This window comes from Vanacampus margaritifer, chromosome 4, assembly GCF_051991255.1.
Source record: "Vanacampus margaritifer isolate UIUO_Vmar chromosome 4, RoL_Vmar_1.0, whole genome shotgun sequence".
Taxonomy (NCBI): Eukaryota; Metazoa; Chordata; class Actinopteri; order Syngnathiformes; family Syngnathidae; genus Vanacampus; species Vanacampus margaritifer.
In genome coordinates, this window is record NC_135435.1 from 4,262,930 (window position 1) to 4,287,869 (window position 24,940).

The 24,940-nt window shown below is 39.1% G+C and overlaps 1 protein-coding gene across 6 annotated transcripts in view; it reads left to right on the forward strand.

Annotated features, from left to right (window-relative positions):
• LOC144050774 (SH3 and multiple ankyrin repeat domains protein 2-like) overlaps positions 1–24,940 on the forward strand; it is a 280,805-nt gene that overhangs the window by 132,994 nt on the left and 122,871 nt on the right. For 5 of the 6 annotated variants that reach the window (XM_077564353.1, XM_077564354.1, XM_077564355.1 and 2 more), the window contains exon 11: positions 18,288–18,702. In XM_077564353.1, the coding sequence (XP_077420479.1) occupies positions 18,288–18,702 (415 nt within the window). Of the gene's footprint in view, positions 1–10,599; positions 10,837–18,287; positions 18,703–24,940 lie in introns of those variants that run through there. The other variant, XM_077564358.1, reaches the window with a different exon arrangement.

Consider the following 24,940-nt stretch of genomic DNA (forward strand, 5'->3'; position numbering starts at 1 on the left):
ATGGTTGACACAATGATAGGAATTTGCGTATGGAGTTAGGACTTATATTTAAATAAAACTTTTAGATTGCGTTTCAATAAAGCAATCCTGTGCATTGTCGGTACTATTTGACTGGACAGGAATGTAAAAATATACGGTGTTGACATTTCCTCATAAATGGCATAGCCCTGCATGGAGAACTGGTTTTACGTTTTATCATTATGATGATAAAGTAGCTGTATGATATATATATATATATATATATATATATATATATATATATATATATATATATATATATATATATATATATATATATATATATATATATACGGACGGAGGGAGGGACGGACGGACGGACAGACAGACAGATAGATTTTTTTTTTTACTTGAGGCAGCTGTAATTAGATAGTTTTGTGTGTGTTTTCTGGCTCAGGGAGTGGAAATTACTGATTTAACGTAGTTTGCAACAGTTGAATAGGGTAAATCTTGCATCAGCAGTACATTCAGAACTGCCATAATGTGTATGCATGCATGTGCTGAGTGAAGTGCTGATGAAGGTAATATCACAAAAAAATATAACCGTTTGAACCATGACAAACATTTCACACCGGACAAAAGCCATTGATGTTCACAAAGTGTGAGAGTAAAAAAACAAAAAAAACATTATAGATATAGTGTTTGGCGGATAAACAGAGTGTTGAAAAAATAAGTTATTTCAATATCACAAATTAATACATCTATTCCAAGATAATTTACTACTAGCGACCGGAACACCACACCATACCTAACATTAGAGCTTGGACTTGCATCCAAAATACGCATTCCTTCTTTGCTGAAAGCAATACTGTGTAAAAAGAGACCACTAGATGTTGCTATAGCAAAGAATGCAGCCGAAATGTATGCATTTAAAGGCACGCACACTACGGTGGCTCAGAGAGACCACACTTAGCAAGCGTACCACCAACTAACTACAAGCTAACTATGTTCCCAAAGTTTTCCCTTGGGCATCCATAGCAGGAAGATGGCGGCAAAACATAGCAGCCTCTTGTAAATTGAGACTCCAACTATGGACCAGCACAATACTTAGTGATTACTAGACCTACGGTTATATCAAAAAATGTACAGTGTGATGTGATGCAAATTATTATTATTAATTTTTTTTTTTACAAATTATTGAAATCAATAGTCGTTTTTTAAAATGAATGAATTATTTGTTCACCACTAAATGACGCTAAGAAATACAGACTGGGACTTTAATGTATAAGGAACAAATCCTGAACTCAAATGGGTTATAAATTGAACTTTTGCAGAAAACCACATCATAGTCTAAAAAAATAAATATCTAATTTGATCACAGTGGTAAATGAAGTGCACTTACATTATATATGCAGGGGTCCACATAAATATTTTGGTGAATCTATTGATGTGCATGAGACGGTGTTTGTTTGAAAGAAAAGATAGAAGTGTATTTAATATATAAAGCATACAAAAGGTCTCACAAGACTTTCAGTGGGCTCAGCTCTGAGGGTTAGAGAACAAATAAATTAATAATATGAAACAATTTGAAAAAAAAATTAACAACTGAAAATGGAATTTATATGAACAAAAAAAACAAAAACAAAAAAAATCACAAATTAACTACATAACCACACTGATCACTCCAAATATATTACGCAATTTGTTCAAATGTTATTTAAAGCTACTGAATGCAGAAAATCCCATTTCTAATCGCTTCTGCCACCTGTTGATGAAAAATGAAACTGCATACCCCCTTCTTCACATACACAATGCGCTATTGACGTCACATCGGCTGATAGGACGGACATAGGGCGGGAAATTCAAACCCAAATCCAGTCTATGGGCCAGAGGCTTGCAGGAGTACCCACTCTACTAATTAGGTTTCCGTCATAAATTTTCAAATAAAAAGGCTATTGTAAAGATATTTTTGGACAAATTGTTAAAATGATGTTCTTGAAGCCGAGATGACACAGTGATGGACCTATGAAGGGGGCAGCCATGTACACAAGGCGGTCCGGCAACAGTGCCAGGAGACTGGCATTATCAGCTGACCAAAACGAGGACTAGCTTGGCGAAGGTGGCACGGAAAAACAAACGACAAGCCAGCAAAGCAAACTGGCCGTGGCAAATAAAACGGCAATGTCCTTTATTTCCTACTGCCGTAGCACACCCGTCCCAATCAGGCGGCCTTCAAATTCGCCACGGTCAGGGCAGGGAAGATTTCTGGTAAAGCAGACATGCACGTTTGACAACAAACGTGGAGGCCACCGAGACCCGGAAGTGGGCACAGCTTGAAGCCAAACAGTCAGAGAGATGTTTACACCCTTTTATATCAAACGCTCACCCTGGCTGACCAAGAGGAGCAGACATCCTCAAGTGCAGGTGGTAGTAATCACCCTGCCACACCTGCAAAGTTAATATTTAAATGGTATGTCCAATAAAGACATGAAAGTATAGTAATTGTTTGTGTGGTAGTTTAGTAGACTGTTTTTGGGAACGTGTGACCAATTACCAATTTATATATTGATGTCATAAAAGTATTTAATTTCAGTGGTGCCCTGTACTTGACTTGTCTCTCTATTTGCAATGTGACTCAGCCAGGCTGTGCTTGTCCATGAACGCATGAACTGGACAGTTTCTTCCAATCCCTTCCTTTGTAGATGATCAGGAACAGCCAATTACGATGTCAAGCACAGTCCAATGTCTCGTTTTTATTTTCATTCAAAAATCAGGCATGATGACACAACCAGGTTTCATAAAAGACTTCATCTCCAAATCTCTGAGTCACATGACTCATCAAATTCTGGAAACTCACCTAGAAAGCCATCCTCTCATCTATTTCCTCACTTGATCAAACATACATTCTTTCTTAAACATACGGTCATTGTTTAATACTATTTGCAATCCATCTGCTAAAGTAGCTAACCCAATCTAATCTAAAGCTAATTTTGTGTTTTAAAATACTAATGTTGAGTTGTTTATTGATCACTAAGACATTACAAGCCATGGCTTCAACCTGTCAGCCCTTTTTTTGGATGCTAATGTTGCAAATGATGTGATTGATGTAACCTGTTGTAATAATGGGTCTGAAAGGAAAAATGAATAAATCAAAGTGCTAATCTCATTTGACAAATACAAAGCGATTGGTCATTTGGAGTGGCAATATTTCTTCTAAAATTGGAGTTGGTCCCAAGTCTGATTTCTGGGTTTTAACGTCTCCATACAAGCCTCTGTAGGATCAACAAGTCTCATTTGGACTTCTTTCACTTAGAAAAATCAACGCACCAAGGCTGCCCTTTGAGTGCCCGTTTGCCCATTCCATAGAATACCTAACAATTCCATTACCTTTACAAGCCCTTCATTAAGGGGATAGTCACACACTATCACACACACAAAAAAAAAATAAAAAAATAAGAAACTCATTCAAACCCAATAACATATAAATGTGTTTTTAATACTTTGTCCATCACTCCCAAAAACATATTTATACATTAACTTTTCTTATATAGCTAGAGCATAAAGAAGGCTTTGATACAGCTTCTGACATGAAGAGGTGGCTTAAAGCAATGGTAGTTATTATAAAAAACGGCAGTAGAGTATAAAATAAGCCAGGGTCATGTTGCAACAAGCTCTTTTTGCCAGTGTTTCCAACAGTTTTGTGAATAATGATGAAACTTGTTGTACAACGGAAACAGATACAAATATACTTTTTTCTGATGAAAGAAAGAGACTCTAATCTTTCTTTTGTCAGGTTCCATGTTTGTATAGTAATAAAACATAATATTCTGTGGGCCTTGCAAAATCAGTCAAAATCCAGTAAAACAACCAGTAAAAATGGCTGGGAGTGAATGAGTTAGAACTTTTTATCTAATGCTAGACTTATAATAATAATAATACATCAAATTTATATACTGTAGCGGTTTTCTATCTAATCAGATACTCAAGGACGCTTTACAATACAATGGATACATTATTCATGCACTCATACATTCACACTGCGGTGCCGGTAAGCTACTTAAGTAGCCACAGCTGCCGGAAGCGTGGCAAGTGTGCGCCTCAGGCCCCTCCGACCACCACCAAACATTCGCACCTTCCATCTCTACACACTGAGCCACGGCCGCCACTAAGTTCAGCTAAACAATGTTTGCTCAATCATGTTACATTTGTATGCAAAGGAATGTTCTCAAGTGTATGAAAAATATGATTTGGTGCAAACTACATACTTGTGGAAACTTTCTTAAATTAAGACATATTCATAACAATTGTTGGTGAATGAGCGTGTTTACAACAAATTAGTGTAGTAGTACAATTATTTAGTTTTATGATTGCACCATATACTCACGACATCCACATGAATATTGCAACACATTGTGAGACAATAATGAATACTTGACTTCCAGCTAAGCATTTCATGGTTTAGCAGTGTAGTCAAGCTATTAACATGGGGGGAATCATTTGGCATAATGTGGACTGCATAACAGGTTGCTGAGTTTAACAGTTTAAAAAAAAAAAGGCAGAATGAAAGAATGTATAGTCAGGGTGTGGGTTGAAGATTGTTGTTGTATTGCTGCTCTCCATACAGCTGTAAGCTTGTCTAAGAATGATGGACAGACGGGCATATAGACCATCCTCTGCCACTCTGCGATAATCCAACAGAGAACTGTATTGACCACACTTGTAAATACACTCACAAACAAATTGTCTGATACACACACACACACACACGCACGCACACACTCAAAATTTGTTTCTCTCACTTCTATTTTCAGACTTTCTAGTAAGTTAGATTATAGACTCTGCATGACAGAAAATTACTTGAGAAAATCATCCATTTAGCGAGCACACAGCAGAGTTTAGACACATCCATGGGCAAAGTTATATAGCAGAGGTTACTTTGCTGCCAAAGGAACAATTTTACCATGGATTAAGTATTCGGATTTAATTTTAAATCGCCTTTTTTGGGATAAAATCTGACCTGAGTTCCTCTGGGAGACCGGGACACGGTCACACTTTTCCAGAGATTTAATTTAAAGGTTATGAAAATTAAACTGGAAATTCCTGATGCAGTGACAGTGACTTTTGGTGTCTTAAGTGCTTCCAAATGTGTGTGTGTGTGTGTGTGGGGGGGGCTTATGTCAGATGTGTATTTAGCCCATTTTTGGGGGTGCTTCAAATTTTAGAGTAGATACAGATATATTTTACTATGTGTTCTTTTTAACAAGCTAAACACTTATAGCTATAATATATATAAACCATAGAATTTAAAAGTAATATTTAAACAACAAAAAACAGTACACCCCCCATTTGATTGAAAATGGTTTCATCCAACTCGACCTCTCTGCTTTTGCTTACAAGCAAGCGGTGCAGAGGGCGGAGCATGTCATCCTCCTCAGTCCATTCACGGGGTATTTCTGTCTAGAGTAGCGAAATTAAGTGTGTGTTACTTACACCAGGATATGTGAAAAGTATTTTACCTTCTACCACTCAACACCAACACCTTATTTTCCATTACTAGTCTGCTTATTTGCTCCTCAATCATGTTGCTACTTCCTAATGAGGGAAACTTAACGTGTGTGTGTGGTGTACGTGCTTGCGTGTGTGTGCCTGCACAGATAAAAGTAGCCCTATGGCGTAAGTCATGGACATAAGATTGTTTTTCAGCAAACAAAAGCTCCGTTTTGAAGTATTTGTATTAAAGACGAGCTGTAAAAAGGCAGAGACAAACTAGTGCTAAAGTCAATTTGTTTTGTTAATATGTTTTATATATGTCTGCACTTCACCCATACACAGACTTGTACATTTATATTGTTTTGTAGATTAAAGCACATTTCTTTTTTGATGTATATGTTATGTATGTTTTTTATAACATAGTACAGACAAACAATCTATAGTCAATAAAACAAACTCTCTGTATTAAATTAATGTCTGTTAATATATGTTATATGCTATGGTTTCATTTAGGCCGACACGGTGGACGACTGGTTAGCACGTCTGCCTCCCAGTGCAGAGGGCGCGAGATCGAGTCCGGGGAGTCCGGGCTTCAGCCTTCCTGGGTGGAGTTTGCATGTTCTCCCCGTGCTTGCGTGGGTTTTCTCCGGGTGCTCCGGTTTCCTCCCACATTCCAAAGACATGCATGGCAGGGCAGGCTAATTGAACACTCCAAATTGTCCATAGGTGTGATTGTGGGTGTGGCTGGTTTTTCGTCTCTGTCTGCCCTGCGATTGGCTGGCAACCAGTTCAGGGTGTACCCCGCCTACTGCCCAAAGCCAGCTGGGATAGGCTCCAGCGCCTATGCGAGGATAAGTGGTTAAGAAAATGGATGGTTTATTTAAAAGAAAATTTCACAAAAAAAGTCCAAGGTCGATTTTTTGTTAAATCTCACTGTAAACTGTGGATCTGGTTTACTCCAGAAACATGCAAACTGTCAATGTGTATGTTGAGGAGCTGTTGTATTAAAAAGAGTACCCTTCCCAAGAAATTAGGGTTGGGATATGTTTATATTTTAAGTACTTTCCTCCTTTGAATAACTTTTATTAGATTCTCACTGACTTCCCATGCAATTTTTGGAGCGGGAAGTACCCCCAAAACCACGACAAGCGACCTATCACAATCCCAAACCACCCAAGCACCCCTAAACCTCTGACGCTAGAATCGCCTCTGGCTGAAGTTGTAGATGTCAGTATTTTCATGTCATTCAGTCAAGTTTACTATTAACCTCCTTTGCTAACTGAAAAGTAAGCTCCTTTATTTACAGTATATATTATCTTTTTTGTCATTTATGATTTAGAGGTTCAAAGTTAATTTAAATATTTTAAAGCAACAGATTTGTAATGTTAAAATGGCACTGGTTAAAAATATAAATGCGGTCAATATTGGTTATCAGTCTTTCTGAATAATATATTTAGATGTGCATATTAATAAAAGATGATGACACCTCTAATCTATTCATTTATTCTAATGCTCCTCCTCTTTTTCTCTGGTCCATGTTATTTTTGGCTGCATGTGGCAGAGCAGAATAAAACTGTCAAAATTTTATTGGTGAGATAAGCACATTTTATTCACTCTGATGCCAACATGTTTCTTTTTTTCAGTTGGCATAATTGGATCGATCAATTTAACTTGGACATTAGAACAGCGTTATCACCTTACGTTAATGGTTTTACATTTTACTGCAAAAATCTTGTCAGTGAATCTACATGATAAAGGCCTTATTTTGGTGCCCAGTCACTTGGAGGCACTTGGAGACCCCCGATTGTGTGATAAGTTACCCCCACACACATCCACCCATATAGCTTTGGGATAATATTATTGTTTTTCAATGAATTTATTTCTACAATGATTCTGTGGGACTGTCCCACGCTGTTGTCATATTTATAAATGAAGTACGATGACATCCACCACATAAGTCTGCAGAGCTCACAATCTGTCTGCCTGCGCCACAACTTAAACCTTATTTTAGCTGGTCTAAATGCTAGACTACTTTCTGTCAGCAAATCATCAGGTGTGCCAGGGACGTTTAATAGAAAGTGCCCTTTGTGCGCGGTCTGCTAAATTCCCAAACATGGTCAACTTTACTTGTCCCATTACAAAAATGAAAATGCACCAGTTTTCCCGCCGAGCACATGCTCGCCTGTCTACCGAAATGTAAAAAAGGTTCTGAAATCTGTCTTGCCAGGTTAGAAATGCTTTATATGAAACAGGTTGCTATCCATGGCTCTCATGCATGTTCATCTTCAATGCAAGAATATGATTTTCATTGATGTGTCACAAGAGCAAAAACAGTCATGGTATTTGTATACAATCTCGACTAATTTGGATAGCAAGGCTGGAGGACAATGTGAATACATATGGAGGTTAAATTGTATGCTCACACAGTGTTTTATGACAACATATTTTTTGCATGTTTCCATCTGGTATGTGTTTCATAGGTGAGCTAAATTTTTAGATTTTTTAATCAACATTATAAATGGTGCTATTGAAAACTACATATTGGAGACAGCTCCGCGATCCAGCCATCATTACCCAGTCAACATGAAGTCATGAGTGGCATTAAATCACAACATAACAGCAAGTACACGCAAGTCATTTGAATGTGCATTTTGTCATACGGTTGATGTATATGCTGATGTGCATGTGTAGCTTTAATGATATATAAAGCCCCCCTCTGAGTTGCTTGGCAACACCAAGGATTTGTTTCATGCAGAAGCTGCTCACCAATCCATTGCTTGTTCACACACTTTTGCTACATCAGCTGCTCCTCAACCAAGCAGTATCGGAATGCAATATCCGTAAATATTGGGACATCGAAACAATTCTTATCTTTTGGACTCTAAACAATAACATTATGGATGGATGGATGAACTCTATTTCTAACTCTATTTCTAACTTTATTTCTAACTTTATTTCTATGTGTGAGAGTGACACAAGAAAGTAATACCTAAACAGATAAAAATTAAATTAGAATAATATGGATGAAGCTAAAACAATGGATTTTAAATTTATATAGGGATTTGAATATTTGCATTTCAACCCTTTGAAGTCTGCAATGCATAGACATCACCACATGCTGGATTTCAACCCTGGTGATTCTTTGCCAGGCTTGTAATGCAACTGTCTTCAGTTCTTGCTTGATTTGGGGGCAATTTGCTTTCAGTTTTGTCTTCAGCAAATGAAATGCACCCTTAATCTGACTTGACTGACTTGGCCATTGCAGAACATTCCACTTATGTGCTTTGGACTGTGGAAATAATAATGTGGTTGTGGAATGTATCACCCGCGAAAAGTGAGGGAACGCTGTAATCCATACAAAATGCTAAAAAAATGCAGTTTCTGAGTAAATTTACTTGTCCTGAGGCTAAATCTAAAAAAAGAGAAAAAAAGTTTGAAAATAGTTCACCTGTTGCTGTGCTTAGATTGACATGGTTGCGCTACATTAACAGGGTTGTGATCAGAATTGTACCATTGATCTGTAAACTGAGCTAATCAAGCCTTTTTGATAGTTAACTATATATTATTGATGAATATATACACTCTAAAAAGAGAATTGTTAAACCAATTTAAGATAACAAATTGAATTGTTGGCCAAGTTAATAAAATTGCTTCAATTGATCATTACACACAATTGAATTAAATTAATCCAAAGTGAATATATTAGATTTAATTAATTATGAGTTCATTAAACTTAATATATTTGGGTTAACTTAATTCAAGTGAATATATTAACATATAAGTTGGTTCAACAATTCTCTTTTTAGAGTGTAGCAGAAAATCAGAAAAGTGAAGAAGTTTAAGTATTTTGCAGCCCAAATGTCCTCCTATGCTGAAATGACCCTTATCCCCGGAGAACCCAAGAACCCTTTTCTTCTTTGGAAAATTATGAATTATACATTAAATGACTGCTATAAATTCACTGAACACCAAAATATATGTTTTTTTAAATTTTAACCCTTGTTTTTTGAACTAGCTCAGAGTTGCTAATTTATCCCCAAAAAATATATAAAACATACTCCTAGGCATTCTGCAACATGATATGAAATAGATTAACAAAAAAAGCAAAATTTTACCATCTGATGGTTTGCTGAGAAGATGGTTTTGTTTGGATTGATTTCCAGCTCAACAAAACAGCATGTTGCCAGCCATCTTGTCACTACCACTCTGGCTCATGTAAGTGCAATATTCATCCACTAGATGGCCCCATGCAGGGGTCAGAAGTGGCACTCTGGATTTTTGAAGTTAAATTTGTAAAAAAGAAAAAAGAAAAAAAGGTCTTTGTTATTTGAGTAGCAGAATTTATAGGGGCCAAATTTGACCCCGTGGGTTCTCCAGGGTTAAATGTGAGAAGTGTCAGTTGTTACGTCAGGTTAATTATTTCTAATGGAGACAGAACACTGTCCATAATTTGCATTTCATTGGGTAAAGTGATTAAAAAAAAAAATAGAAAGGCTGGAACGTGAGACATAGTAAACATGCTGGGTATTTAAATGACATTTCTGCTGCTTGAATAAATGGCACAGCCATGTTCATTTGTTGGTGAAATACAGTAGATCCTGTAACGCCGATTAACAGACTAGCCGTAAATTCCATGTTCAAATTTAGCACACGACCACATTACTTCAGTCGTTTATTTAGAATTTCCCTCTTGAAAAGATTACATTGTTTTCAATAGCTGTAAGGGTTATAGGTAACATGAATGGCGTAAAAAGTTTTGAAATGATGTATTTTGGTATTTTTTTATTAATATATTAAAAAAAAAACGTTACATTCGAACAGAGGTGTGTATACCTTTTGTATCTACTTTTGTATCCCACAATCAAACTTTTGGGGTTTTAAATTTATGACACCTGGAAGTACAATACCCTAGACCTACAAACATTAACAGAAAGGTCACTGCATGGGGACTTGAACGTACATCGCTGAGTGCATTCATGCACTATTCTTTGTGACTGCCCACAAATTATAGTGTGATTTTCAAGTTCAGAACAGTAAGATTTGTTGTGCGCTTCTTTGTAGTGTGGCGCATGAGATGTGTGTGAGAGGCGGGGCAAGTTACTTCGCGCTTGAGTATGTATTCCGGAGAGCGCGTGTTAGTGGAAGGGGCGGCGCAGACTCTCCAAGCCGGCAGGCAGGCAGATAGGCAGGCAGTTGTAGAGGAAAAGTGCGAGCGGGATCATGAATGCTGCCCGTCGCTACTCCTCTACGCGTTTTTGCTGTCCGTGGTTCTGAGAGGATAGCCGGACCAGACAGGAAAAAAGGAACGTACCGGGACATGCTCGAACTGCGAGTCGAGCAGCCAAGGAATCACAATGAAGTCGATCATCAATGCCTTAAAAAAGGAAGGTAGGACATTTTATAACTTTGCGTACGTAATCAGATTTACAGCTTTCTTTCTTTCTTTCTCTTTCTTTCTCTCTATCTTTCTTTCTTTTTTAACCACATTGAGAAGTTACGGCTGTTTTCATTGGTACGTCTCAATGCATCGGTCATCGCTCATAATTATTATTATTATTTTAAATATGAGTGTCAGAATGTAGGTAGGTCGCTGCCTATTTAGGTTACAGTGCTTGGGAAAAATCCGCTAATTGACTTTTTTTTTTTATCTCGGACGAATGAGAGCGAGACATTGGAGCAGTTTTTGGGTCACCAAAAGCGATAGAAAATTGAACTCCAAAGAGGAAGAAAAAAACATACACACGCCCCACGACAAAATTATGCTCTGTTCCCCTCAGCCAAACGGAATCCAAACAACTCCCATCTGTCAGAGTGTGAATGCCAAAACGTTTGGTGGTTTCACCTGCTGCTGGTGTCTCAATGATAGCGGCCGCGGGGCTGCATATCGCTAATGAAAAAAACGTGTCAATAATGTAGTTTATGGAAAACATTAAAGACAGTTACATTCAGTTATCAAATCAAATAACATTTTATTTATATAGCACGTTATTCATTAAAATGCAACACACAATGTTTTAAAGGGGTACAAATATTACTATTACTTATAATTATTCTAATAATAGGTTCGTAGGTTAATAGAGGACTCTAATTCTCTACTTTGGTGTTAATGTTTGGCTATATGCGCCCTGCATGACAGGTGACTGTTGTGCCCCACCTCCCACAGCCAGGTGGGATCTACTCCATGCTCACCAGTGCTGGCTCTCTGTCCAAGATTTTGCTCTTTGCTCATCGGCTATTCTTTCCATTAATCTTTGAGGTAGTCGTGATTGATCTCTGGGATTTATTTATTTATTTTATTTTATTTATTAATGATTGCACTTGTAAAAAGAGACACATCTTCATTTTGTTGCCAGGGCAAGCCTAGTCTACCATGTTTGGGACCACATTGTGCCCATCTGAGCGTTTCCGGCAGACACAGATGCCACGCTTCCAACGCATCTGGACGCACAAGAAGTAGACTGCGCTGGGTGTAGTAAAAATGGGCACATATTCAGTTTCTTATTTCAAGTTTTGTTTTACGAGACAAAAAGTAGATTTGATTTTCAACTCAAAAATACTTGGTCTGGCACAGGTGGTGTAACACGACTTTGGTAGATTTGATTTTTTTTGATTGAATTATGGGGGGTGTCACACATGGATGCACAATAGGGGGTGCCAGACGGTCTCCAATTGTCCATGTGATATGTGGGGCATACGACGACATCTGCCTGGGGAGATCTTGCAGTTTACTTGTTTAAACCGCACTTTGCGCGCACTAATCTCATTCCTTGGACCCTAGCATGACAATTTGCTTCTGCAATGACACACATGTGTGCGCTTCCACCGTTCTGATTTGAATGGTAATGAGGCTTTGATTGTCTGGAAGTCAGCTGCGTTTCATCTCACAATGTTGCACAAGGGTGCAAATGCCATCTTATACCCAATTCTACCTGTGCAAAGTCTAGGAAAATACTCAAATAAAACTCTTAGCTGGGTGTATGTGCACAGTTCGACTGTATTTTGTGCTAGACTTGCGCTGGCTACACAATCATGGCCCTATAAGGACACTCTGATTTCAAGTCTCAACTAGATTAGCAGAAATCTCCTCAATATTCTGACATCCAACATGTTAGTATTTGTGTGATTGGTTGCTGAATGTTTGGGTCAGTTTCTAAATTGAACAACCTTTAGGCCGTTCCAATTTTCAAGTTCCACTCATTTGATTCACGTCTACATTTAGTTATCTTTAATCATTTTAATATAAATATATATATATATATATATATATATATATCATCAGTGAGTTGGAGTTTTATTGTTTTGGTAACTTGCCAGTAAATATTGAATATTGTCTTTTGCATTTTTCACAGATAATGCTCACGAAATGCTTTACAGGACAGGTGCAAATTGCAAGTAGTAGGAGTTGATAATTTAACACAACAAATACATAAATCAGTGTAAAGTGGACAGCAGGACAACAAAAGTTGATAAAACTCCTACAGACTTGTAATAGAATACAAAGCAATAAGACAATTAATAAAGAAGCAGAATTTACACTATACAAAACATGTCTTAAAGTGTTAAGACCATTTTTGAAAAATCTGCAAAAGTTTTTTTGTTTTTCTTAATCATTATTAACTTAATGTGCATGACTTTAGCTGGCATTTTGGGTATGTTCACAAATAGACTTGTCGGTCTACCAATAAACTGTGTTTGGTAATGGACACTATGGAATTGAGATCAGTCATATACTGTATGCATGCGTTATAGTGCTCAGAAAGTGACACATCTACAGTGTTTTACAACAAACGGATGTAGAAATCTATAGCAAAGGAGTTGCTTTTTAATTTTTTAATACATTTAGTCCCTCTGCTCACGTTCCAGCACCAGAGCAGCAAGACAGTTCAATAGGAAGGCACCTCTCCAGCTACGAGTCCCACTTTTTGTACTTGTAACTGTCATGGGACTTGACCGACCTCCCTTCTTCAAGCCAGAGTCATCTAGAGAATGAACTTTCACCTCTCCCAAGCTGTGCTTCCTTTGCATTATGAGAATATGGAGAGATGAACAACAACATGATGTGGCTACCTGTTTTTGTTTTATCAATGTTATGTTAACAAGATACCTGACCCCTAGCACACCAAAGTGTCAGTTACTTTCAATCTTTGACTGTGAACTTTATGTTCTATGCCTTCAATCAGAATATATACTTTCAAAGAGTATTTTAAAGGTCATTCAAACCCAAAAACGTATAAATGAATGTGTCAAAGTTATTTTAATAATTTTAAAAAACATATTTGCGTCACCTGGAAGTTGCCGCAGGCCCGGAACTAATATTTTGTGTTTCCGCACGGACACTTATTGCTGACGGACTCCAACCGACATTCACCACTACTAACTAAGATGCTTCTTAGGGTTTGTTTGTGGTCTCTTTAGAGAGAAAATTAGCATCGATACATGTCTATGTCTTATGTTTGTAACAAAACAATCCGCTTAATAAATAAAAAGAGCTCTAATGAATTTTTTGGCGTCAGACACATATAATATAATATGGCGGCCCTCTGTGCGTCAGCAACAGAAAGGCGGTATCTATTATAGTATAGAGCAAGACTCCTCCTGAAACGGTGTCAAGTTGTTTTTTTACTCGACACTCAGCTTCTGACATGAAGAGGTTGCTTAAAGCAATGGTAGTTATTACAAAAAATGGCCAGCAGGTGGCAGCAGAGTATAAGAGATCAGCCAGGGCCATGTTGCAACAAGCTCTTTTTCACAGTGTTTTGAACAGGTGTGTTAATAATGATGAAACTTAGCTATTATTCTAATGCTAATTCCTGCAAAATGGTAACAGATACAAATATTATGTTTTTCAAATGAAAGAAGAGACTCTAATCTTTCTTGTTTTTCCATGTTTTTTATAGCAATATAACACAATATTTTGTGGACCTAGCAAAATCAGTCAAAAACCAGTAAAACAGCCGGGAGTGAAGGGGGTTGCTTCAGTGAAAATGTCTGGGAGTGAAAGCGTTAACAGTGTTCTAATACTGAATGAGGTCAATGACATTGAGAGTACAAAAAACACATTTAAAATCACAGACTTTGCTAATAGCAAACCTTTTTAAGACAACCATAAGGTGGTCAACAATATACTGTATATAACTAAACAAGCTGTCAAGTCAAATTTTACAGTGGCACCTTCACCAACTGTTTTTTGACTTCTTAAGGTTTCCATATCCAGGTGCATACAGACTTGCCGACAGCTTGTCATAAAAGCTTGTCATCAATGCTAATTTCCTAACTGGCCAGTTGAGTTATATTATTAATAATGTGTTAATGTGTTCAATGTTTGCATTTTGGAATACCTTTAATTTCAGGATTTTACCTGAAAATAAATGAGTGAAATCACTAATTGGGCACAGGTTGATGATCCAAGGGAGAAATAATACTAGCTCCACAAGCTTCAATATCTCGGGCGCTGTGGTACTCACACAGATAGAGTGGTGGCATCACATTGTGCTAGCTCATTCGATATTAGCACCTCTTTCCTTCATCAACACGTCTGTTGAATACAGCGAGATAAAGGCCTTAATTCTGCTCTGCGAATGTGATGATGACTCCATGAATCAGGTTATCTGAGCTAGGAAAGCGAAGAGCATGAACTTCACTGCAGCACCAACCGCAGACGTTTGCTAGCTGAGATTGCGATGACTAATCAGCTCGTTATCATGTGCCCCTTATCGAAATGGCTTCCGGCTGTGTTCTGCGCTCCCCGCATGCATTGCTGTAGTTGCAAGGAGCACTGGTGATGGCTCGTCATCTCACAGTGTAACGAAAGGAAGTGTCCATGGGGAAATCATGGCCTCCCTGCATTACTGGTTCAGTCTGACACCAAAGCACAGGCACCATGGGCCAGTGGAGTGCAACTCTCCTCACTCTAATTCTGATAATCATGCTAATGACAGTTGGACAGAAAGCAGAGCTGTGCGTGTAGTCATGGAATTTGCTCAGTTCAATACGTGCCTCTGTGTTACTGGGGAGACATTAATGTCCTATATTGGCTTAAGATGAAAGATTTGATTTAGATTGCAGTATTAATTGAGAAACCTGGACAAAATGTGTATAGGGAAGGGAATTGGCAGGTCAATGTATGCATAGACCAGATGGATGTTTACGTACAGAATACTTTCCCTAGTTTAAATATAAAATATGAAAGGGCGTTTTAAATTGGAGTTACCAGCTGAGGCTTTCATGTGAAGCATATCTACTGTATATAAGTTTACCCCAAGGATATGTAAACTTTCAAGCACAACTGTATATCACTGAGGGTTCCTCAAGTAGTTATGGTACTTGTGGACTTGTTGCATATGCTTTTATTTCAGTCTGTATGTCCATCACCCAGGAATTTTTTCACAGATTTAACATAGTGCTTTAAAATTGGCATGGGCATGGCTGAGACCAGCCCACACCGAACATGCATCGTGTGTAGGCCGGGCCCCATCCTCTGTTGGAGGGCCTCAATTTGCACGAGGGGATGCGTTGGTGCAATGATGAGAATCGACATCTAACTAATCTGAAGGAACTGCCTGAATTCCGTTTGCTTCCTGTACCTTCTAATTGGGTGTGGCGACAGCGCGTACTCTCGCCTCACCTGCCAGCGCCCTGCACTTCCAAACCGGAGGCTCGTCTTTGATTTCCAAGTTGGGTGAACTCCGCAAGGAGCATAGCTGAAGCCTTTATTTCTCTCCCTCATCCTTCTAATTGTTTATTTTCTTAATCTAGATCTTGGGTCACCGTAGTAGCAAATTGGTAGGCTTTGCTGTCCTGTCTCCCTTTGTTGATCGTAGTTTTTCATGTTTCTTGGACGGGTTGTGTTAAGACAATTGGCTTGCCCTGTACTTTTGTGCATATGCGAGATTCCATTCCAAGAGTAAAAAGCCGCCCCACACACACACACGCACACACCCTTCAACATTTGCTTGGGGTCCCAATTTGGTAAGGCGTGGCCCTGGCAGATCTGTTTAACATTATTTAAACATTTTTTAAATGCCTGTTACTTCGGGGAGAAGTATTCAATAAGTGAAAATGGATTTATTCGGTTCAGAATTTTGTAGTTATGACTACAAGCTTCACTATCCTCATGTTATTTTGGTCAACATCAGTTTTCAGTTAGGCAAGACATTCAGCACTGCCACTTGGTCGTATTGTATTCTATTTCTCGTTATTTCCACACATCAAGAGTATTGTGATGTTCATTACTCAAGTAGAAGTATAAATATTACGATTTAGCGATATTTTCCTACGATCCTAAACAGCTTGTAAATTGTTATTGTTGTAAGTTGTAGGTGTAAAAGTGGTGGAGACTGCCATATTTAAAAGAGAGTTTGTGCTCCTTTCATCATGACACTTTTAGGAGAGCACTGCAATAGCAAAATTAAGAAACCGATCACTCAATTATGTGGACAGCAGGAGCCACACGTTTTGTCCGATTCAACTTGTCGCGAGTGAATGGCAATTGGTTGTATGTGCCCGTTATGCCTAATATTGCTTTTAAAACTTACGACAGCACACCTGGAAAACTGCTTTGGCAGAGTCCAACATCACTTGTCACTAAAATGACCCAGTTTGCGCTTGTTTTTGTGTGCACAAACCCTGAATAAATCAGAGCTTAAGTGTCCTTCAATTGTCATCCAAGTCTGCAATTAAATTACCGTCAAGACTCTCCAAGATTGAGTTGTTGGTGAGATGTGGGCGGACCAAGATAGTTGGTTGTCAAGCATTCATCTAACATTCCTGACAGTTGGAACTTTGGTGTTGTCAGTGATGGAGGGCAATTCAAAAGTGGAGGTTTTTCTTATTTTGGGAGGAATACATTATGGCTTTCAGAGAGGTTGTAAATTTAATGTAGAGATGACTTGAATAATTTTTTTTAATACAATCTTGAGCTTTGTGGGACACCAGTTTTGAGGATTAGCTTTGTAAAATTTTCATAAGCAAGCGCTTGTACTTGTACTTGTAGTTGCAGGACTTGCGTTCACTCTCAAACACACAGTAAGTTTATTGTTCTTAATAGCGGAGCTTTTGGGAAAATCAGGTCAGTGTGAAGACTTTCCAGAACTCCCAATCCAGTATTTGTGTGTATATTAAAGTTAAGTTAAGTTAAAGTACCGCTGATTGTCACACCCACCTAAGTGGGGCGAAATTCTTTCTCTGCATTTGACACATCCCCTGAGGGAGCGGTGAGCAGCCAATCAGTTGGTGATATAACTTCCCAATTCCAACCCTTAATGCTGAGTGTCAAGCAGGGAGGCAAATGGGTCGCATTTTTATAGTATTTTCCAGACACTCTACGACTAGGCCACTGAGCCCTTAGATAGGGAAAGTAGAGCATATATAAAAGTATGACTTTTACACGCATTCATGATTCAATAGATTGATTCAAGTTGTTCCCTCCTAATGTTGCTTTTTCAACACCCTGTTGTGTGAGTACAGATACAGTTGTCCAGAAGAGCCTTCCTCTCAGCATTTGCTTGACAATCATTTGCCCTATCTATTTCTATTTGTCTCTTTCACATAAAATTGACAGATGTGGCAAATCCAGGTCCAGAAATTAAAAACCCTGCCACAATTTGGCTTTAGCCCCTGGTGCTATCAAGCTAGCTAGCTAGCTCGCGAGCACCATGGGAAGTAGCTAGGGAGCTCGCTAGCTAGCTCATTGAGGCTAAAGCCAAACTGTGGCAGGATTTTTTTACTTTCTGGACCTGGATTTGCCACCTCTGTAAATTGATCTGGACACTCTGCTGATGTCTGTTTATTCTGTTTCTGTTTACTTCTGTTTATTTCTGTCTACCCTTCATTCCCTGCAGTGCCTTTCCGTGAGGCTCCAGCATACTCCAAACGACGCCAAGGTCCGTCATCTGGCAACAGCAGTGGAAACAGCCAATCCCCAGCATCTTTATCAGCTCCACGGGTCCTGGTGCGCTCCAACAGTGACAACAACCTCACAGTCAGTCAATACCAGCAGCACGGTTCACCCAGCAACTGGGGACCCCATCTTCAGCAACACCCCAACAGGGCCCCCCAGCAGGGTCATTCGCAGCCTGGCTCCTCAGCTTTACATCGCAGCCTGTCACCTCAGCTGCTTCAGCAGATGCCCAGCGGTAGCCCCAATGGCAATGTGGTGGTTCGGACCATGGGAAGGGGGTCAAGGAGCCGGTCACCTTCCTTGAGCCGACTGGGGGAGGAGGCCCGGCAGGCTATACCCTCACAGCGCCAACCCAGGTGAGCGTCAACTCAAATTGTCTTTATAGAATACAGAATACAGTGTTTCGTGACTTTTCGTGGGTGTTACGTTCCACGCCTACCCGTGAATTTTTTGGGGGGTGGGGGGGTGTTTGGGGCGAGTTATGCTTCTACTGAGCCATAACGAAGCCACCACACAGTTCCCACCCTTATAAATATAATAAGGAAAATAGCAGCATAACTAAAGAATACAGTAAATCTGGGAGGGGTGATGTGGGGGGTGGGGGTTTTTATAGTCTCTGGAAAAGTCTTCAATATAGCAAGGTACTAGCCAAAATAAACCCTGTAATGATGTATGAATTTTTGACACAAATACAAATCTGCAAAATAGTGGATCTGCGGTAAGTGAACCGTGAAGTGGCGAGGGATCACTATAGGGGTGGGTAATCCTGCAAAAATTGAATATCACGATTTTGATTTTAGCACGATTAATAAATTTTATCAATAACTTACGACTTGGCAGCTAGTAACGCGACTTCGAGTTTGGTGAACGCTTCTGTAACGGTCTGCTGTTTTGGAGGCGCAGGTATGAGGTGTTGTTGCTGCTTCTGAGTTATTAGCTTGGCTCTCACTGTACAGTGTGGGACGCTGCCGTTTTAGGTGATGGAATTAAGTTCATAGTGTTGTCGTAACTTGTCTTCATCCTCTCCTTGCACACTTTGCATATGATTTTTGCCTGATCTTTGTCTTTTGGCATGAAGACAAACAGTTATAATATGGACGATGAATTTCTGCTATCATTTACATCTCTATAATCAAATACATTTTAATCTGGCATGTCCTGTATATTTATCAATATCAAATGTATGATTGCAGTAATGCAGTATGCTTAGATTTTTGCAATGTAATGTAGAACTACTCGGTACCCTATAGGGTGACCAAACGTCGCGGTTTAAATGGGACAGTCATGGCTTTGAGCTTTATGTCCTGAGTCCCAGCAGATTTTGCTAGCCCCATTGTTTTGCCCCATTTTTACGTAGGTCCTGTTTCAATGTCCCGTTTTGTTTGTTTTTTTTGTTTGTTTTTTGTGGCTCAGTGGTAGAGCGGTCGTCCGGCAACCCAGAGGTTGTGGGTTTGATCCCATGCCATTGTGACCATGTTGAAGTGTCCTTGAGCAAGATACTGAACCCCCAGTTGCTCCTGATGCTACGTCATCAGTAGGTGAATGAGTAGTCGAATGTAAATCGCTTTGAGGGCCTTGTAAGGTGGAAAAGCACTATATAAATGAAGTACCATTTAGTACCTTTTTTTTTGTCCAGTCAGCCAGCCAGTTGTTTGGGCCATTTTTGTGTCAATCACAGTTGTCATAGCGATTCATACGATAAACCAATTAAAAATGAATTTAACTGTTAATTTCTTTCACATTCACGTTTGTGTTCTCATTCTCGTCCACATCTAATCGTTAGCAGGCATGTTTTCCAGAGGTGCCATTTTAAGGTTATTGAACAGCTGAGGGTCCTAAAAAGAGGAAGTATTGAGTCCGTTGTCTGTGCACGACAGTTACGACCGTGTGCACGTACTATATATGGCGGCATTAATGAGAATAAAAATTGTAATATAATGATGTCAAGTGGACTAAGTTGAGCTATCATTAAATCTGAATTGTTCCTTCCGCTTTGTCTGACCTCACTGTACTGACGGACACCTGGTTAAAATATCATTGGGGGTTTGATGGTTTGACTGTTACAGTTTTGTTTGGTTTGAAATAATTGACAGTTGACGATGAGGGTGTCCCGGCTGTTGATGGCTGACTGACGCTCAAATTTCATTAATGGACCCACATCTGCTAAATAGTCATAAGTTAATATATAGCTATTTCAGCCATGCCAAAATATTAAACTCATATAAACATTATCAGAATGTGTTGCTGGACTCTAGGTAACACTTTTTTTTTTTGTAATTTTGGTGAAAGTAATGCATTTAATAACTGAGAGGTGAGAAGAGAACTCCAAATGTGTCTTCATAGCACACCGGAACTCACTGACATACAGCCTGCCCTCATTACTGAGCAATAAAGAGGACATGTTGTACGCTCTCTGTTTGTGTGTGTCGCCACCTCCACCTGATTTGTTTGCGTCCGTCCACAATCTGTGGCAAGAGCGAGACCATGGGATCGGCGGAGGATTAAAGTGTGACGGGTGTTTATCTTGGAGCGATGTAACTGTCAATCCCGATTAAGACACATGCTCACTGCCCTCTTCCTCTGCCGCCTCCTCCTCCTCCTCCTTGGCAGATGGACTCATTTGGAAGCACTGTGCAGAACCAACACTACCCACTCTCTGTACAAATTCATAGGAGGGAGGGAGGTACACTGCACATTATAGAGAAACTGTGAAAGTACAGCGGTAATATAAAGGATGAGGAGTAGGCTTTTGTTGATGGCTGAATAAAAGAACTGAGTTTACAATCACAGTAAATAGAAATGGAAAGAAGGGCAGAGAAACGGAGGAGGACGGTTGTCTCACAAAACATCACTATCATGTCGTATGACACGCTTCACCAAAATCTTCGGGGGTGTCGACAAAGTGATGTCATTGACAGAGGGGCTGCATGTCTCAACTCACAGCTATTCAAATTCAATCAAGTTTTACTTCACCTATTTTTCACTTTTGCGATTTTCACACCTCTTGGTGGAATTCATTAATTCAAGAAACCCTGGCCTTAATGGGAAAGGACATGTTTGTAGATATAAGCAGCTGAAATTTGCTTCTGTCACAGGTGTCTGGGCTCATACATAAAGAAATACTCAGTCCTCCAAGTGGAGATTCAAAGTCTTTTATTCTACACATGTTAAGAAGCCAGCTTGGGTGGTGTGATCATGAATTGTACCCGTGATGCTCCACCATGCGTCTCCCTTTCAGGCATGTCCAATCAGTAGGAATCCTATGGAAATACCTCGGAATGCTGAGAGGACTTTGTCTCTTAGCTTAACTGGGGATGCCTCATACTTACCCTTGTGGAACTGGAGCAGTATGCTGAGGACTGATGCATGGATCGTAACTGAATATTGGAACTTTGAGCACACACTTTCTTGGCAAATAAATTGCACAGGTGTCTTTCTAAACAGTTATCCATGTTGTTTTAACTGTTCTCTCTTAACCTTCTTTCCTTCCATTCCATCTGCTGATTTTAAAGTAGAAACAGTGTGTTACATTTCGGTACTTGCTTGTACTGTGTGTTCCAAATATCAATGCTAAAAATAACCAGTGTAGGGTAAAATGGTTTAATTAATTTAATTAAATCAATAATTGTCAGTTATTAAATTAATAATCAATTGACTCATTATTGAAGGAGACTCAAATTTAATATTTCAACTAATCATTTTATCAGGATAACAGATGAGAACCTTGTTGAATCAGTCATTAAAATGAAGGTTGTACCCTTTAACAATTTTGTGAGTTCTTTGTTCAGCTTAGAGGTTAATATAAATTGATTAAACACACGCACAGTACACAATCAGTTTTGATTTTATGCATGTTTATATTGTAATCTATTTGGGAAAATCTACTTGGAACTTAAAAGAAGCAGAACTCTACTGTGACATGATAAAGAAACAAGAACTAAAATAATAATCAAAGAAAAACAAACAAGAAAGAGAAACGGTCTTAAACGAGGTGATGGAACTTCCTAATCAAGCCAACATGGGACCCAGTATTTAACCTAATCGCTTAACCCAATTGGATGCACCAATTTGTATAATCTGGTTAATGTTTGCAAAGTTGCACTTGTAGATGGTGAGCCGTGAGGCTGTCAGTCACACCAGCCGTGTGCTGGCCCTCTGCTAGCAGCTGTGCCAGATGAAGAGGGGACCTCCAAAAAGTGAGCCATAGATCGATGCGAAAGGAAAAAGAGGGCAATAGAGCAAAGGACCAAAGAGAGGGACAACCATGAAACCTATCTTTTTATAGTTGGCTACCGCTAGCGTCCTCACCAGGTGTCCGGTCTCAGATTTCACAGAGACCAGGGCAGAAATTTACCAGCCTTGGAGAGAATTTCTGTAAAGACTCATCAGGTTGCATTTGGATCCCATGTTAGATGAGATTCTAAGGTCAAAATTCAATCAATACAAACAAGTACAGTTGGACACATCAAAAGAAATGATACCTATCTTACAACTGTTAAAACAAATGAAAGTTAATATGCCACACAAATGAAACAACTTTACGAGGATTCATGGAGTCAACATTTCAAAAATGGCTCTATAATGGCTCTAAATAATCTTTCATAATTAATTGTTCTGTTGCAAAATAAGACGCTCTGGTGTCTCAGGTTTCTGAAAAGTTTTTTTTTTCTTTCATGTCATTCAGTCTCTTTAATCCAGGGCTGGGTGGGGCTGGAGGTCTGTGGGGGGTGAGACAGGCTGTCTCTCGGTTCCCCCAAACCCTCACCTTGGCATGACCAGGGCAAAGAAATGAGATTCCTTTGTCTGTGGTGAAGTTGTAAAAGTTACAATTGACCGATAACCGTGACACCAGTTTCACATTGCAGTTTGCTAGTGAAGGAATATTAAATTACTATATTAAGTGTAATCTTTGCGTGTCCAAAATAATTGTATTCAGGATCTGATGAAGAAGTTTTCTTGCAAGAATTTATTTAGAGGCCTCTAAAGACACAGTCAGGACATCACATCAGAATGCAACGTGATGATCCCAAGTGTGTGACAATTTACAGAACATCGACTCATTTATACAAAAAAGATAAAAGGTTCCTCCTCCCGGCTCTTGATTGAACAAAGGGCAGACATGTCATCTCCTAGTGACCAAATGTTGATGTTATTAGCAAGCAGACGTGATGTTATTAGTAAGCAGAAGTTTACATACAGACATGTTGATTCCAGGTTGACCAAAGGTGTAATCTTATTAGTAAACAGACATTTACATACAGTTCACCTTCTTGACTGGGGGAACAAATGCAATTAGGATCTAACCCCAGACTTTTAGACTCCAATGCCAAAAGGCTCTAAATAACATCATGCACATTCCTATCTTCAATAGCTTTGAGGGTGAGAGGATAAAATAAAGTTCACAAAATCATTACTCCACTGTATTATTTTAAACACTCATGATTATATCACATTGATATGCCTATAAGTAAACTCAAAAACAGTAAAACATCAAATTGAAAATATTAAATGTCTTCAGTCCTACCATTGAACTTCTATAAGTTCAAAAACCGGACATTTAATCCCACAATAGTCTAGAGAGAAAGTCCAGCGTGGATCTTGATCGTCGCAAAAATGAAGCAATGTTTATGTGTGGAGTTCAGGAAATAAGAATAGCAGGTGAGAGAGAGAGAAAGAGAGAGAGAAATAGATAGAGGGGCTTAGCAGTCAAAATTCAGTTTGATTCATTAAAAATTCGGTGGAAGGGGCATAATAAATGTGAGGCATAACACTATGTGATGTGGTTAAGTGTCACGACGCAATAGCAGATGTGTCCGTCCCTCGAAGCCATCTCCTGATGAAGGTCTTGTTGAATGAAAAGTGCGTTCGACAGTTGGTCAAATTTTTTTTTTAAAAAGAGGCGTTTGTCAGCCTTTTTCCGAACCCTGGCTCACTGCCAGAGATCGCAGGAAAGGTCACGGGACTTCATTCCCAGTGTGACTCCATCCTTGTGAATTGATGAAAAGGGGATTTGAGTGATTTCCCCCTTTCAAACAGCAGATTGACACTTGATCAGCTTTTCCAACTGTGTCAATCCGTGCCCAGGGAAAAGGCACTCCAATGAATCTTCTTTCAGCGACCTCCTCCGTGTCCTTGGGCAGCTTGTCAGGTAGACACTGGAACCGGGTGTGGTGGGATCCGTTAGATGGCTCCAATTGGTGTGGACGCAGATCAGCAGCTTAGTCAACCCCCTCAGTCTGAGTCAATTGATGTGATTGAAGAGCCTGGGACCTCTTGGCTCACATGTGGTGGATGTGGCCCCCACCATTATGATCAGCAAACCAATCTGTGTGCAAAATCATTTTCATTTAGTCACTCATAACATACATAGTCTTCATTCTTTACTTTGAAAAGAGCACCTGTTTTTTTTTAGCAAATGTTAATTGTTTAAGTTCTGTAGGTCCTGAAACATGCTGTTGGACACGGAAAAAGTTATTTTTGTTGTGGCATTCAAACAGAATCCGTTTAATGACATTTGTACATTCAATGGCATAATAATGAAAGTCTTGTTGCCATTGAAACTTTATGAGGCCAATTGTTTAATATTTCTATTTT